Source organism: Sapajus apella, unplaced genomic scaffold (assembly GCF_009761245.1).
Source record: "Sapajus apella isolate SASKATOON/1434 unplaced genomic scaffold, GSC_monkey_1.0 scaffold59, whole genome shotgun sequence".
Classification (NCBI taxonomy): domain Eukaryota; kingdom Metazoa; phylum Chordata; class Mammalia; order Primates; family Cebidae; genus Sapajus; species Sapajus apella.
Genome location: NW_022436999.1, coordinates 10,384,315 through 10,402,733, shown reverse-complemented (window position 1 = coordinate 10,402,733; position 18,419 = coordinate 10,384,315). Strand labels below are relative to the sequence as shown.

The 18,419-nt window shown below is 38.4% G+C and overlaps 1 protein-coding gene across 1 annotated transcript in view; it reads right to left on the bottom strand.

Annotated features, from left to right (window-relative positions):
• Nucleotides 1–1,523: 1,523 nt before the first annotated feature.
• The window catches only part of LOC116528593 (potassium voltage-gated channel subfamily H member 5), a 109,914-nt gene continuing 93,018 nt past the window's right edge, over nt 1,524–18,419 (bottom strand). The window contains exon 3 of the mRNA XM_032245914.1: nt 1,524–6,446. Within this exon, the coding sequence (XP_032101805.1) occupies nt 5,499–6,446 (948 nt within the window). The 3' untranslated portion in view covers nt 1,524–5,498. The remainder of the gene's footprint in view (nt 6,447–18,419) is intronic.

Below are 18,419 nucleotides of genomic sequence, written 5' to 3'. Positions count from 1 at the left end.
AGAGCAATCAATAAAAATATCTGAATAATCTACTTAAAACCCATGGGTCAAAAAATAAATTTCAAAAATAAATTCCTGAGTCTCATCCAAATCCCACTATTAAAAATAAAAAGTAATTATAGAAAAAAATCCTGAGTGACTTTTAATTTCCTTAACCACTATGCATTGCCTACCTCTTTAGGTTAAAATTCAACTGGAAAAGAAAATGTTGATACCAGTGACCATACATCAAACATGCTTCTTATTTATAAGCACATTTGACAGTTTACTTTGGCTGATGTCTTTCAACTGTTGGGAGAAGTGAATGAAAACTCCACTATTGGGACAGAGCACTTTTTGCTTAAGACAGTATGATTTCAACCTCTGTCATTGACTCTGATCCACCAAGAAAAACCAAACAATTACATTCACATTCACATTCACATTATACACTGAAATTTTTAAGAATTATTTAAGAAATATTTAAAAATATGTGTTTGGAAAAACTTAGACTAAATGGTTGAACTAGATAGTTCTTGTAATGTCAGTATTCTATGAAATAAAGTTTTCTCCCTAAGGTCTGACTGCTATCCTGGACAAGTTCCTTAACCTATACCTTCATAGGATTGTTGCAAGAAATAAATTTGATAACCTAAATAAAATGCTTATCATAGTGAGCGCTTGATAAATATAAGCTTAGTTGACTTATTTAACGTCTAAGCCTAAGAGTAAGGAAGCAGATAGATTCTACTCAGTCTTTTCTCAGACCTCACCTTCATCATCTTCCTAGTTCCAAGTCCAAATCGTCACTGGCCCTGCCCCTCATAAAGAATGCAAACACATGGGTCTTAACCTAAAAATGAAGTGATAGAAAATCTTAAGTCAGAATACAGACCAAAACTTATAACACATAGCATATAGTTAAGAATTTTGTTATAAGGGTGTCTGCCCATGTGGAATCATATATCATGATTATTTTAATATAAAAAGTTGAAGGATGAACTACTCTAGTTTTTATTTGTATAAATTTAAGGGGCACATATTTAGTTTTGTTACATAGATATATCAATGAACTATTCTATACCTTGGATGCTTACCAATATGCATACTGAGAATTTCTCCCGAGCAGTATAAGTGGAATTAAGAAAAATCATAAAATTTACCTTTCTCCTCTTTCTCTCTTCCCTCAGAGGAGCCTCATTCTCTCTATGTTTATTTGATTTGTAGTTCTAAATTCCCAGATAAGTATCAAGTTTTATGTTTACATGCCACTGACTAATAATTATTTAGCAAATAATGCCTCAATCAACCTCTGACCAGAGAAATCTCTAAAACCTAAAAGAATATTTAGATAGAAATCACATCGCCATCAATCCCTGAAATCTCTTCTAAAATCTAGAAGAATATTTTGATAGAGAGTTCATCATGGATACTCTTCTATGAAAGAATGAAAAGGTGATAATTTGTCATAATGTGATTTTCACCTGTAAGAAAGATAATTTTTCCATTGACCTAATGGCGTCTTGATATAAGAAGGCAACAGCTGTTATCTTTGTTTTCTTATTTATTGGTGGAGAAATGGTAGTATTCGGTACACTACAAACAGTGAACTTGCCTATAATTACACTTCTAGTTTGTAGCAAAGCTAAATTCAGAATCCAAGACAAAGCTCAGATACTAATCTTAAGACGTTTTCCAAAAAACTGTTTTTGTCTTTCCCCCCTTTCCATTAAGAAGAGAACTACTTTTAAACCTAATAGAAAAATTTTAGTACAACATTAACATGGTTATAAAATATTAATATTTGAAAGTTATCCATGTGTGATATGCACATTTTAGATAAATGTTCTCATTACCTACATGAAATTTTGGAAAATAAACTCGGAGAAAATTGCTTAAAAGGTAAAAATTATACAAGATAGTAGAATTAATTAGGAATATGATGAATAATTTCACAAATACCTGCCACTGCATACTTCAAAACAGTCACTGCTCTGAAGACTAATATTTAAAAAAAAAATTCCAAATGGCTTTAGTTATTTAAAATGGACCAGATCTCACAGGTTGAACAAAATGTCCTTAAACAGAAGGGAAGATGTGATTTGCATTTGGGCTCCAATAAGGTTAATTTTGATAATGGTACTGTAGTTGGTGGTCATAACTAATTTTTCTATTAAAGTGTTGAGTACAAGAGAAGTACACATTTATTCTAGGAGCAATTTCAAACCCCAAATTTTCAAATTGTTTTTCTCTGCTATGCAAAAAGTTGTTTGTAATAAATACTTAGGATATTTTTAGTCCTATACTTAATGTGAGATGCAACTAGTGTCATAAAACTTTTCCATTTTAACAATGAAATATGGGCCTGTATTTACCACTATGCCTGAACCATTTTAAGTACCATTCATATAGCTTTGGTATTGTCATCCAGCTTTTGTGTGCCTATTTGCCTTTTATCTTAAGCTCTTCCATCTGTTAGATCACATTCAGTGCAACAATATCCTGATACAGACTGATAGAACTTGCCATTATAATGCATTGCTCACATTTCCATTCTCGTTTGACTTTTGCTATCATGTTACAACCACCTGTCGAGGATACGGCATCTGATCTTACTTATTAATAACATCATAGAAAAATATTGAAGGTGCATAAATTGCTTTGGAAAATGTTTGGATTTCAAATACATATCCATTTACTCCTATGAATACATTACTTAGAAATATTAAAATTTTTATTCTGGATGCACCAAGAGCCTCTATACAGTGCAGGAATAAAACATGCAGTCATCTGGTCCCCAAAAGAGCATCTACTGTCTATGTGCTAGCTGAGGCAACACAGAACATGATTGTATCATTATTGCATGTATTAAAGCAAGTGTTCAACCTTCATCCAAATCTGAGTAAATTCAACTGCTAAGATTTATAGAATCTGGGAACCTAAAAGACTACTCTATATACAATGTTTGCTGAATACACACATTCCTGCTGAAAACAGCAGGGTGAATTCAGCACCTCATCATATCATGCACACAGAGAACAGAGGTGGCTGAAAAAACACTATGATAACTGCACCATAAACAAACAATTGGTACTTTCCCTCCTTCTTAACAATCTGGAGTAATTCAAAACCATTATGTTTCTTGCATATAGGAACAATAATATTGTCGGTTGATTAGGTGAAACTCTACATCAATGTCAAAACACAGTAAATATTTGTACCACTAATATGTAAAGGCATGAATTAGAACTTCAAATTATCATGCTGTTCACAGTCATTCTTTTATAGCTTTATACCAACAGTTATTTTTGAAGTAGCAGCTAAAGTTAAACTAACAACCTCTGTACTCAGGTTTTTATTTTAATCACACATTCACCTTTAAAAGCTTAAGCCAAACTTGGCTTAAACAAATAGAAAAACACCCTGAAATTCAATAAATGTCAGAGGTCAAGAAAAAGATATCATCCTTACCATGAAAGCAAAAAAATCCCAATTTCAAGGCAGATACCTTACTCCATAATTATTTCATTTTGTTGTGTTTGTGGTAGGTAGATATTGTAGCATTACATGGAGAATGTGCTCCCCTGAAAACTTCCATTATGGTTAGTGGAAGTCATATGCATAAAGAAAGGAAAACGTAGCCCATGGCACATATGTTTTGAGACTCCTAAATTAGAGGCACATCTTGTGGGCATGTGAAGTTCAATAGAAATTCTAAAATAGCAACTGTTTTTATAAATTACTGTTTTGCACTTTGCGAGTCTGAATGTGATAATGTGTCTTTCAGTTCTAGTGGCTTTGGTTGGGGATACTGGGAGATAGAAAAGCGCCTAAAAATGTGTATAATAGACCAAAATATCTCCTTCGATTTTGCCATCAACTTTTGCATATTGTTAACATATATGTACAGGTAGTCCAGTAATATATAAACTACTAGCATATTTTTTCAACTTTGTGCAAACACTAACTCCCCTGCTCCCAATGTTAAATGCTGTGCATGCACTGACTGAAAAGTACGCTTCTCTGAACAACTTCCTAAAATATACTTTGGTCAAAAGAAATAAGTTCTCATGGGTTCTTACAAGTGAATGTGTATTTTATTCTCAATCCATATCATTTAAGGGACTAGCTATATACAGGACAACTCTTTGTGACTTTTTAGAAAAACTTGATAATAGGCACTTTCTACAAAGAGGATTTGAATTCAAAAGACTACAATTCAGTCTTTAGTATCCCCCTTTCATAAGTGGATCTGCCTGAGCCACAATAGTTTGTTGAATCAACTCAGGAGAAATCCAGCAGTAGAACTGCATGCAAAAAAAGCTTTCAAAAACTGTAACCACAATAAAATGATAGAAAAGCAGTTATCTGAGTCGAGCAACTTAATATCTACTACTTGGTTTGTTTGTTTCTTACCACATTTCATGTGTTATCGCTACAAGCACTAAGATTCATGTGTCAACAATCTGTACTGGTGTTTCATTCTTCTAAGTTACAGATATGCCACAAAAATTTATCTGTTTACATTCTTTTTTCTTTTATATCACAATAGTTAGCATTTTGATATGATTACTTAAATGCTTTTTTTTTTGTATGTTTATTTGCTAAGAAACCTTTCAACGTCACTCTTGAACATGTTTTGGAAATACAAATTTAGAGCATTCATCAGCTTTGGAAATTCAGCATCTCTTACATGAATTGTCAAAAGGCCCTTATACCCTGTGGTGCAGTGCTTCTATAATAACATACGCTACATTAATAATTTAGTATTTATGATGTTGATAATGTCAGCCTACAAGATGGCAGCTGTTCTCCAAGAAGGATGGAGTAGGGATTTCCTTACAGAAGAGCTAATGATTACTATCTAAGTATAATGTTAAAAAAGGAGAGGTATAGTTGAGCAAAAATGTAATTCATGCACAAAACCCATAGCAAAAAGTTTTCAATATCCCACACTGTTATCTGACTTAGGCAACAAAACAGTCATTTAAATGGAGCAAACAATGCCTGCAGGGGAAAAGAACCTCACTTAAGTTACAGAAAAATATCCTATGCAAAGAGATCATAACGTGGTACTAATAGTTTAAAAGACCGAACTCTTCCTTGGCATTAATCTACAATTTTAACAGAACAGTGAGAAAATGATAGCTCGATATACATACTCAGCCTGAGATCAAATTTGTCATGGCAACATTGGCAGGTTGGACCCTGATTCTTCAAATATTACATTGCCTTGGGTAACAAAAATCATACTCTTTTATTATAGATTAGAGATTATAAACAAATGTAAAGTGTGCATGCAGTCAACTGCATAATATACAAGCAATATCTATGTGTTTAATAATCATCTTCTTTGGCAGGCCAGAATCCAGCTGGACATGCAATATTTACATATCAAAATCCACGTTGTTATCATATTGAAAGCAAGTGAAAATATATATATGTATATACGGTATATACACATGTATATAGATGTATATACTGTTTTTAATATATTAACAAATATATATGTATATATATTAAAAGTGAATTTCATCTTTGTCAGATTCAGGTGATTCAGGCCTTGAAACACTAAAAATATCCTGACATGGTATTTGGGGAGGTACTTGGAGTGGCATTTGGGATTTGGGTGATGAGGACTGGGGGACACTTTTCTCTGACAGTATTTTTAAAATTTCTGCCACCTGCTTTTCTAGAGCAGTCATTCTGCAGCTGAGCAGCTGGATGTCCTCTTTGAGTTCATGTTTGACTTCCTGCAGTGTGGTCTGTAAGGCCTGCTCAGGGATGGGATAAAAGGGGTGCTTGGCATCAGCCTGAATGGGACTGTGCTCTAGTGGACTTCGGGCCTCCCCAGCCTTATCCAAACGAAGGTCACTTTTTGTAATGCCACTGTCACAAGAGTCTGTTTTCCTTAATGGGTTTTTGGTCACACTGTTCTCTGAATCACTGCTCTTGGGGTCCTCGGACAATAGCCCCATGGACTCAGCTTTTGTGACATTATTCCAGTCTTCCTTTTTCTCCTCATGGGCTCCCATATTATTCTTGAGTCGCAGCCACCCTTTCCCATTTCCATTCTTCATTCTTATTGGGCTGTTGACTTTGAGACATTTTTGATCAGCACCGCCATTGGGCTTGAGTTCCATGGCATCACGGTTGTTCTGCTTAAGTGATTCGCTGGTTTTCACATAGGCCAGAGATGTCTGAATGGGAGTAATCTGTGACACAGTCACCACACTGGTGCCAGTGATGGAGGCTCCATTCTGTAAGGAGCGGCTTTCTACCTGGAGTTGGTTCCTCTCGGGGTCACTCTGTGTTGACCCCTGATTGCGCAGCTCCTTCTGCTGCTTGAACTTCTGGAAGAGCTTTCTGACCGGGTGGTCCACAGGGATGCTGAGAGTCACCTCATTCTTCTGCCGGAGGCGCTCCTCCTCCTCCTTCTTCACATCGCTGATCTTACGAAAGATGATCTGCGGAATGGGAGAGATAGTCACAACGTGATTATAAAAGCAGATGTATTAACAGTTGTGTGATACTCTGCTGTACGTGCTTTGTGTTACAAAGAAAACCGTTGACCATTCCATAAGATTATTTCTGAAGAAAAAAAATTCCAATGTCATTTATGGAATTGCATTTATGAAATTTATGGATGCAAGATGCCTTAAACCCAACATAGAAATGTTGGCTACTTATTTACTAGTTGTAGTCCCCTACATATCAAAGGAAGAATTACTCCAAGAGACAACTGAATAGAGGTACTTTGCTCCTGCTTTATGTTCCTAATATATTACCATTAAGCAGGAAATACACAAATACATACATGTATATATTTGTATATGTCTATATGTGTATACATATATAAGGAAATACAGAATTATCCCTTAAATTTCCCTGTAATGAATTGCTACTTTTGTATGTTTTTTCTTATTGTGTAGAAATAAGATTCAAAACCATTTTTAATATTATCCTCTCTGCTGGGTGTGGTGGCTCACACCTGTAATCCCAGCACTTCAGGAGGTCAAGTTGGGCAGATCAGGAGGTCGGGAGTTCAATACCAACGTGGCCAACCTGATGAAACCTTGTCTCTACCAAAAATACAAAAATTAGCCAGGCATGGTGGCATGCACCTGTAATTCCAGCTACTCAGGAGGCTGAGGCAGGAGAATCACTTGAACCTGGGAGGCAGAAGTTGCAGTAAACCAAAACCGTACCATTGCACTCCAGCCTGGGTAACAGAGCAAGACACTGTCCCAAAAAATATGTATATTCTTTGTTTGGGCATCAGATAGTAAAAATTCCAGGCTATAAATGTACTGAGAAGTTAAGCAGTTTAGCAAATGGACCTGGGTTGGGTAGGGGGAGGATTTAAATTTATTTATGTTTACCCTAGAAGGCAGAACTAGAATTTGTGAGGAAAAGTTTCTGGGAGGCAATGCCAGCTCACTACACAGACTTCATTGCAAACCGCTCTCTATTGAATAAAGTGCCTTGAAAACTCATGATCATTGTACCACTAAAAGGTAAAATAGAAGTATGTTTTCCATGTGACATGTTCACTGGGTTAGAGGTTGAAATCTTTAATTTCCAAGATGCTTTACATCTTAAACATAAAATTAAATATATAGTACAGGTGAGGGGTTAGAGATCCACAAATAAATATCATTTTATTTAAAATGTATTTTGAAAATAACATTGGGAATAACTTATAATAACCCCATCAAAAGAAATTTTAAAAATGTTGGCCATATAAGAAATTGCCACGTAGATTATCAGAGTTGGAAGTAAAGTTAATAAGTGTGAGATTTTTGCTCAGAGTCCTGAAAAGCAAAGTAACTGCAGGTGAAGACTGTAAGGAAAATCAAAAAGGAGTCACATTAGATAAGGCACTTTCAGAATCATATAATTTTATGACTTAAGGAAAATTACTTACCTCGATCACCCTCTGTATGTTATTGGTTAGATCAGAAGCACATGTGAAGCATACATTCTCTAACCCATAATAGACACTCAACATACGCTGGTTCTCCCTCCTTGACCTCTCATAAAATACACCTATCTGAAACCATTGATTGCCTTTTGAATATTCAGCAGCTGTCGGAGTAACATATAATCTTGATTTTACGCCGAAAACCATACTATTGATGGTCACTGTTAAAAGAAAAGTCAGAAAGGTAGCCATTCCCCTTCCAGGAAAGAGTACATCTTCTAAAATGAGATTAATGCACTAAATTCAGCTTATCAAGTGGCAATAATTTGTATTTTAAAATAAATTCAATAACTATCTGTAAAGGCCTACATATTTTTTTCTCATTACTGGTACATGAAATTGGGTCTTTTAAAAATATGTAACAATAATCTCAAATTCTGACATCAAAGCTCCAGCAGTTTAATTAGAAGTCTTTCAAAAGGTTGACACATTTCTTAGGCTTCCTAAATAAACAGAGGTTGTACTTAATAAGTCTCCAAGATATAAACACTTTTTTTTTTTTTTTGAGAAAGAGTTTCACTCTTGTTGCCCAGGTTGGAGTGAAATGGTACGCAACCTCTGCTTCCCAGGTTCAAACAATTCTCCTGCCTCAGTTTCCCAAGTAGCTGGGATTATAGGCATGCACCACCACAACCGGCTAATTTTGTATCTTCAGTAGAGATGAGGTTTCTCCATGTTGGTCAGGCTGGTCTTGAACTCCTGATTTCAGGTGATCCACCCACCTCTGCCTCCCAAAGTGCTGGGATTACAGGCATGAGCTACCACACCCGGCCTGAACATTCTTTAGAACCAGACATACCCAGACACAGAAACACAGATATTCTTTTCCCATTTCAGCCCTTTTTTGAAAAAGTATTCACTTTGATTCTATGGGTGGACGTGAGAGGCCTAATATGAATGATTTTCCACATCCCCCTTCCCACTCATCACTGACCCTTTTTTTTTTAAAGGTGGTTGTTTAGCCTAAGATAGGCATAGTGTTGGTTGGATGTGGTAACAAAGAACAGCCTTCACATTTGGGAAAAGGGAACCATCTCAAAGAGTGAGTGGAGTGTGACAGGTAAAATGCAGGACTCTCATGCAATATTTGGGACACACTAAAAACATCATACATTATAAATCGGAATTGGACATACGTATCCTTTAACAAATATCCGTTGTTTATTAGAATTTTAATTTTACCTGGGAATCCTGTATTTTTGTTTGCTAAATTTGGCACCCTTATTGGTATATAATAGACAAGGGCATTCCTATCTTTGTAATGTCTACGTGTCCTGCCATGGAAAGAGACTAAACTGAAAGATTTGGTATTACTGACAACTGAGAATTTATGAGCACCTTAGGCAAGAGCCTTATTTTTTTAGATTTTCAATATAATGGCTAATAATTGCTTGCAATTATTGTGTGCTAACCAAGTTTGTGATGCAAGATTGTAACATGCCCATGAGAATATCAGTAAAATAAATCTTTCCCAGCTTCCTTGACCACCAGCTGCCCCACCCACCCAACCAAGAACACACAAAAGTGTTTGAATTACTACTATTTAGCTAGAAACAGAGCCTCCAAATACCAAAATACATAGAGTCAAGGGGGTCCTACCACAGGGCTTGTTTTCTCATCTCTACCGGGGACAAGTGAGACAGAGCTAGATCTGTATTTTGCTGTCAAGAAATGTAAAAGTAGGTGGCTCACGCCTGTAATCCCAGCACTTTGGGAGGCCGAGGCGGGTGGATCACGAGGTCAAGAGATCAAGACCATCCTGGTCAACATGGTGAAACCCCATCTCTACTAAAACTACAAAACATTAGCTGGGCATGGTGGCGCGTGCCTGTAATCCCAGCTACTCAGGAGGCTGAGGCAGAAGAATTGCCTAAACCCAGGAGGCGGAGGTTGCGGTGAGCCGAGATCGCGCCATTGCATTCCAGCCTGGGTAACAAGAGGGAAACTCCGCCTCAAAAAAAAAAAAAAAAATGTAAAAGTAACCGGGAAAGAGAAAGAATCAAGCTCTGGTACATTAGATGACAGAATTCTGAGTACTGCACAATGTTCCTTTCCCCCTTTTTACTCCAGGGGCATAGGAAATGAAGTAATTTTAAACATAGCTCCCTTGAGGCTTGGAGTAATTAGGACCAACAACACTGGGCCAGAATTCTTACCGAGTTTGCAGAACAGCAGGACCTACACATCTAGTCTCCGGAGCCAGCAATACACAGTGGGAAAAACGTGCTCTTTAGAGGGCAAAGATTTCCCTCTTTGCTCCTCGTCCTTCAATTTCCTTTATAGTTCAGAGGAGCATTGACCGGGATCCCCTAGAGCTCCGAAAGCCACTGAAGGTAGTCATTTGTGAATTCAGTCTGCTAGAAACCAGGCAAGGCAAAAGCACAGCGTGAGGTGGGAAAAGTTATTGCACCCTGTAGGTCACCTGCCACCAAGGACTTTCAGACCTTCAGTTATCCCACACATAAAGAGAGCCAGCAGTTGGACATGACCAGCTCAAAAGCCAACACTCTGAGGAGTGGCTACAGGTCCTCCAGGTCTCAGATACAAGCTTTAGGTCCTGAAGTATATCCCCCTTTCTCTTTAGCAGCAGGCCTGCTGACAATCTGCAGCCCAGTGAGAGGAGACACAGGTGCAGGAGATGGGGTAGAAAGAGAGGTAATGAGATTTATCATCCAATCCATACAATTTGAACTGAAGCCTAACTGAAAACAGTAACACTTGGATTTGGTCAACTACTTACTATAGCCAGGTTTTTAAGTAAGAAGTAATTTTTTAAAACAATTACTAGTTTGAATTGACTTTATAGGATCAGATTACATTTATTTTATTTTTGACTATGGAACAAAATGACATTGTAAAGTGATTATAAAATATCTGTATATAGCAAAGAGGTCCCTTCCACACATGTATTTTCTCATTTTAGTGTCATAAATGAGAAAATGTTACAAGATAGGTCCTATTGTTCTCTACTGTATGACGCAGGTCCTACTATTCTTATATTACAGAGAGGGAAATTGAGGCATAAAGAGTTTAAGTGGTTTCCCTTAGATTACAAACTGTGTGTCCAGGATACAAATCCAAGGGGTCAGATTCCAAACAGTCATCCATTCCACTCTCCTGCTCCTCAAGATAACTTTTATATTTTCTCCTGGACTCTGAAAACTTGGATAGATGAATGAGTGAAGTAGGAAGTCATGCAGCAATTTCAAACCCAGCAGGTTATCCCTCGCAGGGCATTTGCCCTGGATAGCCATCCCTGAAGGCAGTGAACTGAACAAGATTGAAGCTCTATACTTGATGGGAAAATGGTAGCCTTGACTGGCACCTTGGAAGAGCTTTGTGGGAGGCAGTCTCTAGACCCTCCTCACTTTCCAAAGCAGAGCCAGTAGGCTTAAATGCATGCTACCATTTTGTAGCTTCTGGTCCCCTTCGAGGATGCCTTGTGTTTTTGCTTTGTTTTTAACTTCCTTCTACATATATTAAATACACTGCCTTTATGGAAGGCAGGGGGCAAGGACGGTCAAAGAATGTGATTTTTCCATGGACTCTGACATCATCCTTGATTCCACTTACACTTAAATCACTTGTTTATGAGAATAGGGATTTCTGTCTGCTTGCTAATTGCTATATCTCCAGTGTCCACAACATGCCTGCCACATTGAAATTCTTAATAAATAAATGTTATTCATTAGTTCAATAACCTTTTCACACATTCAGCAAATGTATGTTTGTGAATGTGTTTGTGAATGGAAAATGTTAAAAATAAGAAGGGCACTTTCTAGTTCCCTCATTATGTTCCAGTCTCTAAAAAGTGAATCAGTGCTATCAGTATTACTATTATTATTGATCATTAATGCCTACTCCTATTTCCTCATTTGGAAGGAGCAGCTATATGATTTGCCTTCTGGCATTCCCAGAACCTAGCCAACTGCTGAGCAAATGCATACTGGGTAGACTCAGGTTCAAATCTTTGACCCACAAATCAGTCATTAAAAGGTCTTGAATCAGAACCTGTCTTTGATTTCATTGTAAGGATGCAATAACATCCATTAGAAACTTATTTTCTAGTTTATGACAACATTTTCTTTCCTACTGCAAGGTAAGAGAATATAGGCACTGAAATTCAAAACAAATGAAAAGGTGATTTAATCATGTTTATGGGCCTTAAACACTAATCTACAAGGTGCTATCACAAGCTGATCCATATCTTGTATGCAAAGTATGACAGCTTTTTGTTTTAAGTTTAAAACAATGTACAAATATAGCGAATAAGAAAATAAAACATAAGGGATGCCGAACATAAGTAACTCACTGTATTTCAAATGCACTAAATGCAATTAGACCCTCTCTATAAGTCCTCACAGTTTTGGAGGCAAATTTATGATCTAAGCTCCAACTTTGAGTAACACTGAATATTTATTACTAAGAAAACTACATTTCTATGGTAATTATTATACATTACCATTATGAGTATTCTCAAATTAATTCTACCGAACATTTCCTTTTATGAAGAGCTTTTTGGCTGGGCATGGTGTAATCACGCCTGTAATCCCAGCACTTTGGAAGGCCACAGTGGGAGGATCACTTGAGCCCAGAAGTTTGAGACCACCCTGGGGAGACTCAGTTCACACAGGGAGACCCCATCTCTACAATAAAATAAAAAAAATTAGATATGCAGGCTGGTATAAACCCACACTCCTAGCCACTTGGGAGGCTAAGGCAGGAGGATCACCTGAGCTCAGGAATCTGAGGCTGCAGTAAGCTGTGATAATGCCACTGCATGTCAGCCTGGGTCTCAAAAATAATAATAAATAAAAATTTTAAAAAGAAGGGCTTTTATCTTTAGATTTTTTTTAACATGTATATAGTAAAATGGTTCAACTTAACATAGTGGAAACTGATACATTTTATTTAGTTAAAGTCTTTAAAATGGTGTGCTTTTATGTAAATTTTTAAAACTGCATCTTATGCTTTGTCCATTGAAATAACCTATAAACAGCAAGATTTTTCATACTCCAATTGAATCTTTCATGGGCAACTGGCAAACTGTAACTCATAAAGTAAAATGTCTCCTACTAATTCAATATATAATTTATATAGGTGAATTGTACCCAATTATTATATGGATGATCATTTTTCTCTAGAAAACAAGCATTTTTTAAAACCAAGAAGAAATTATTATAGAAAGTGTTAGAGGATTTGTGTTCATAATGGTTCAACATGTATGAATTAAATTGTGTGAAAAATGTATATCCTTATTTATCAATGTAGTATTAAAAGAAATCAGCTTTTAAAAATCTAATACTTGGTTTTATTCTCAGCATTAAAAACCTAGACCCTTTTTACCTGATGTATTCTATGTCCATCTTTTGTCCAATGGCAAATTAGATTGCTGTTGAACATCAAAAAATTAAGGACAAAATTTAAAAAGAAAAACCAGAAATCAGGCTATGTTTCCAGCTACACATTTATTGGTAGACTGCACAATAACCTGTACTGTTTCTATCAGCAAAGAGGTTTATTTCATTTAAGCTTTTTTTCCTCTGTGTTTCATTATGTTCTGCAGAATCCATGCTGGAAGGTTTAATTTATTTAAATGACAAAAGCTTCTTAAACTTAACAGGGAACATGGCCAACTGAGCTTTCCATTTCAAAAGTAGGACATTTGATCATAAAAGTGATATCAAAATTGAATAATTTGAATGTGTACTGAACTTTGAAGTCCAATAAAGGCAAGAAAAAAAAAGGTTAGAATCATTTGTTTAATGACACGGATTTAGTGTTACATAATTTGCAGAAAAGAGAGCAGTGTTTTCTCTCAAATGGCTCATCACTTTCTAGATCTGTGAATCGACTAGAAATTTATAGCTATATGTGATCAAGCAGTGAGTAGCTCTGGTTCATCTGACTCTCCTGGGATTTAGTTCTTTGATTCTTTGGTTCTTCTTACTGTTTCCATCATCTTCATCACTAATTCTAACTCTAGCCCTCCAATCTATGACAACCTGAACTAACACAACAAGGCATTATTTATTAAACACTACCATGTGTGTAACGGAGGCTGTAAACTCACAGTGAAGGCCACAGTGATGGGGCTGTGGCTAATGACCACTCTACAAATTTAGATGTGCTTAGGGTAACAGGAATGCATGATGCTCTGTTTTGAGTTGTGGCAGCTTGTTTACTTCAGCCACTCATAAATCTGCAAGCTCTCCAAGGGCACAAAATGTGTTATAGGCCTAGTCCAGGTCCGTAGGGCCTAACATTTTTGAAAAAATTAATTGATTCAGCACATGTAAAGAAAAAGGAAGGAAGGAAAATGGGTAGAGAGAAATAAGAGAGGAAGGAAGGAAGGAAGAAAGAAGGAAGGGAGGGTGGGTCAGGGAGAGGGCTAAGGGCGGGTGGGAGGTAGTGAGGAGAGGCAGAGGGAATGGAGAGGATAGGGAGGGAATATGTTTTAGTTTTGCTAATATGGTGGGTAATGCCTGATGTGGATAAGGATGTTTAGTATGATGCAAATGCAAAAAATTCTGGAATTACTGACACAGTTACTGAAATAAAAATGTCCAAGCATTATTTTCTTTACCATGCAAAAGATCATTTATCTCAATTCTTCAGGCTATCATAAATATGAAAATATGTTTTCACAAAGAAAAAAACATAGATTATAAACTTTACTAATGCTAGCCTAACTTTGAAATATGGTGCTAAATACATATGTTTTTATTTGCACAAAATTTTCATTAAAAACATAGGAGGAAAGCAGTCTTCTAAAGCAAGAATCCAGTTACTCTAAGGTTAATCTGACAAGGTTTTGATTCACTGTATCAAATATGGCAGTAGCCCATGAATTGCTCTCCCTGCCTCAGTTTTTAGTCTAATTTTTCTCCATTCTACCCTTTGCTGTTGCATATAAAATATAATAGTGCACTAGGCTAAAAATTACAGAATAAAATCCAAACTCCTTAGCAAGAAGTCAGCAAGCCTGCAGTGGTCCAGCCCTACCTGCTTCTCCAACCTCAGCTTCCTTCACTCCTCACTTGGCCTCCACACAGCTGCCACACTGAGTCACTCTGAGTTCCAGCACGCATTCATGACACTGCCCATATTGCTCTCCCTCCTCCTGCGCACCCACTGGAGAACTCCTGCTTGTCCTTTGATATTCAGCTCAACTGTGTCCTTCTTTATAAGGTAGGACTAGCTACATAATTTTCAGAGCCCAGTACAAGATAAAAATTTCGGGCCTCTGGCATCATACTTTACAATAAAATACTAGCAGCTTTCCCCCTAACATCAGCAAAGAGAAGAGCAGGTATGATCCCATCACTTCTAGTCAACACTGTATTGGGGGTTCTAGCCAGTGAAATTGTCAAGAAAATAAAAGGTATCCAGAATAGAAAGGAAGAATTAAAACTCCTGTATTTAGAGATGACATGATCATGCATATAGAAAATCTTAAGAAACCCGGAGGATCGATCCAAGATGGCCGTTTAGGAACAGCTCAGGATTGCAGCTCCCAGTAAAAGCGCAGAGGGTGAGTGGACACCGCATTTTTATTGCCCACAGACTAGAAAATACCCAGGCGGAGGAGCTCCACGGGTCACCAGCGCGGCTTTTTCGGCCAGCGCAGCTGTGCCGGCCGGGGCCACTGCTTTGCCCCACGCAGCTGCTTTGCCGGTGCCCTGGAGAGGCGGTTCTCCATACAAAATACACTGGTCCGGGTGCCCCTTTGGCTGGTGACTGGAGCCACGGGAAGTCGCCCATTCATCTGTTTAAAAAGGGGACTGAGCAGGGAACCAGGACAGTAGATTCCAGGGCAAAAAAAGCGCCACGAATCTCAGTGCCGCTGTTTAAGCCAGCACAGTGACTTGCCGCATGGGAGCGCGGCTTTTTCGGCCAGCGCAGCTGTGCCGGCCGGCACCACTAATTTAAAAAAAAAAAAAAAAAAAAAAAAAAGGCTCTGAGGCAGGGAGCCAGTGATCAGGCTCGGCTGGTCTCATCCCCACAAAAGAACAGCAATCAGAAACTCTCTGGATTGAGAGTTTCACAGCAAGCACAGCAGAACCCGGGACGGTCCAGCTCTGTGGGGGAGGGGCGTCTGCCATTACCGAGGCAGCCCGCCACTACAGAGGTAGTCAGCCAATGCTGAGGCAGCACGCTGTTGCCAAGGCAACCCACCATTGCTGAGGCAGCCCGCCATTGCCAAGGCAACCCACCACTACAGAGAGACTCCACCTTAAAAGAGGCGGGCCACCCTTGCTGAGGCAGTTCTAACTACACCCATATAAACAGGACTGCAGGGAAGTTCACTCGGCAGCTGGGCAGAGCCCACAGCAGCTCAGCAAAGCCTCTACAGGCAGACAGTGACTAGTCTGCCTCCTTGCTGGGCAGGGCAGTTCTGAAGGAAAAAAAAAAGAAGACAGCAGCATAACGGAAACTCATAAAGCCCTAAATCCCTGCGACAGAGCACCTGGGAACAAAAAGCGGTTTATGAGTTCTGCTGCAGCAGACCTCAACGTACCTGCCCAGCAGCTCTGAATGAACAATGGAGCTCACAGCTCAGCATTTGAGCTCCTATAAAGAAGAGACCGTCTCTTCAAGCAGCTCCCTGACCCCTGTATATCCAAAGAGCCACCTCATAAAGGAGCGATCAGATTGACACTTGGCAGGTATCCTTCTGGGACAAAGATAGCAGAAGAAGAAAACTGGTAACAACCCTTACTGTTCAGCAGCTGCTGCAGGTGATCCCCAGGCAAGCAGCACCTGGAGTGGACCTCAGCAGACCTACAGCAGAGGGACCAGACTGTCAGAAGGAAAACCAAGAAACAGAAATAACCTCATCATCAACAAACAGAACGTCCACTCAGAGACCCAATCTGAAAGCCAGCAACTACAAAGACGACAGGTGGATAAATCCATAAAGATGGGAAGAAACCAGCGCAAAAAGGATGAAAACACCTGACACCAGAACACCTCTCCTCCTAAAAGGCATCACAACTCCTCACCAACAAGGGAAGGCTGGATGGAGAACGAGTGTGATGAAATGACAGAATCAGACTTCAGAAGGTGGGTAGTAAGAAATTTCTGTAAACTAAAAGAACATGTTCTAACCCAATGCAAAGAAACTAAGAACCTTGAAAAAAGATTTGACGAAATGCTAACGAGAATGGACAAAATAGAAAGGAATATAAGTGAATTGATGGAGCTGAAAAATACAACACAAGAACTTCACGAAGCATGCACAAGTATCAACAGCTGAATTGACCAAGCAGAGGAAAGGATATCAGAGGTCGAAGATCAACTCAATGAAATAAAACGGGAAGGCAAGACTGGAGAAAAACGGGTAAAAAGGAATGAACAAAGTCTCCAAGAAATGTGGGACTAACTGAAAAGACCTAATCTACGTTTGATAGGCATACCTGAATGCGACGAAGAGAATGAATCCAAGCTGGAAAATACTCTTCGGGATATTATCCAGGAAAACTTCCCCACCCTAGCAAGGCAGGCAAATATTCAAGTCCAGGAAATACAGAGAACACCACAAAGATATTCGTCAAGAAGAGCAACCCCAAGGCACATAATCGTCAGATTCACCAGAGTTGAAATGAAGGAGAAAATACTAAGGGCAGCCAGAGAGAAAGGTCGGCTTACCCACAAAGGGAAGCCCATCAGACTCACAGCAGATCTCTCAGCAGAAACCCTACAAGCCAGAAGAGAGTGGGGGTCAATATTCAACATCCTTAAAGAAAAGAACTTTCAACCCAGGATCTCCCATCCAGCCAAACTAAGCTTCATAAGTGAAGGAAAAATAAAATCCTTTGTTAACATGCAAGTACTCAGAGATTTTGTCACCACCAGGCCAGCTTTACAAGAACTCCTGAAAGAGGCTCTACACATATAAAGGGACAACCAGTACCAGCCACTCCAAAAACATGCCAAATGGTAAAGAGAATCAACACAATGAAGAATCTGCATGAACTAATGGGCAAAACAGCCAGGTAGCACCAAAATGGCAGTATCAAATTCACACATAACAATATTAACCCTAAATGTAAATGGACTAAATGCCCCAGTCAAAAGACACAGACTGGCAAATTGGATCAAAAGCCAAAACCCATCCGTGTGCTGTATCCAGGAAACCCATCTCACATGCAAGGATACACAAAGGCTCAAAATAAAGGGATGGAGGAAGATTTACCAAGCAAATGGAGAGCAAAAAAAAAAAAAGCAGGAGTTGCAATTCTCATCTCTGATAAACTAGACTTTAAAGCAACAAAGATCAAAAGAGACAAGGAAGGACATTACATAATGGTAAAAGGATCAATGCAACAAGAAGAGCTAACGATCCTAAATATATATGCACCCAATACAGGAGCATCCAGATACATAAGGGAAGTTCTTAATGACTTACAAAGAGACTTAGACTCCCACACAATTATAGTGGGAGACTTTAACA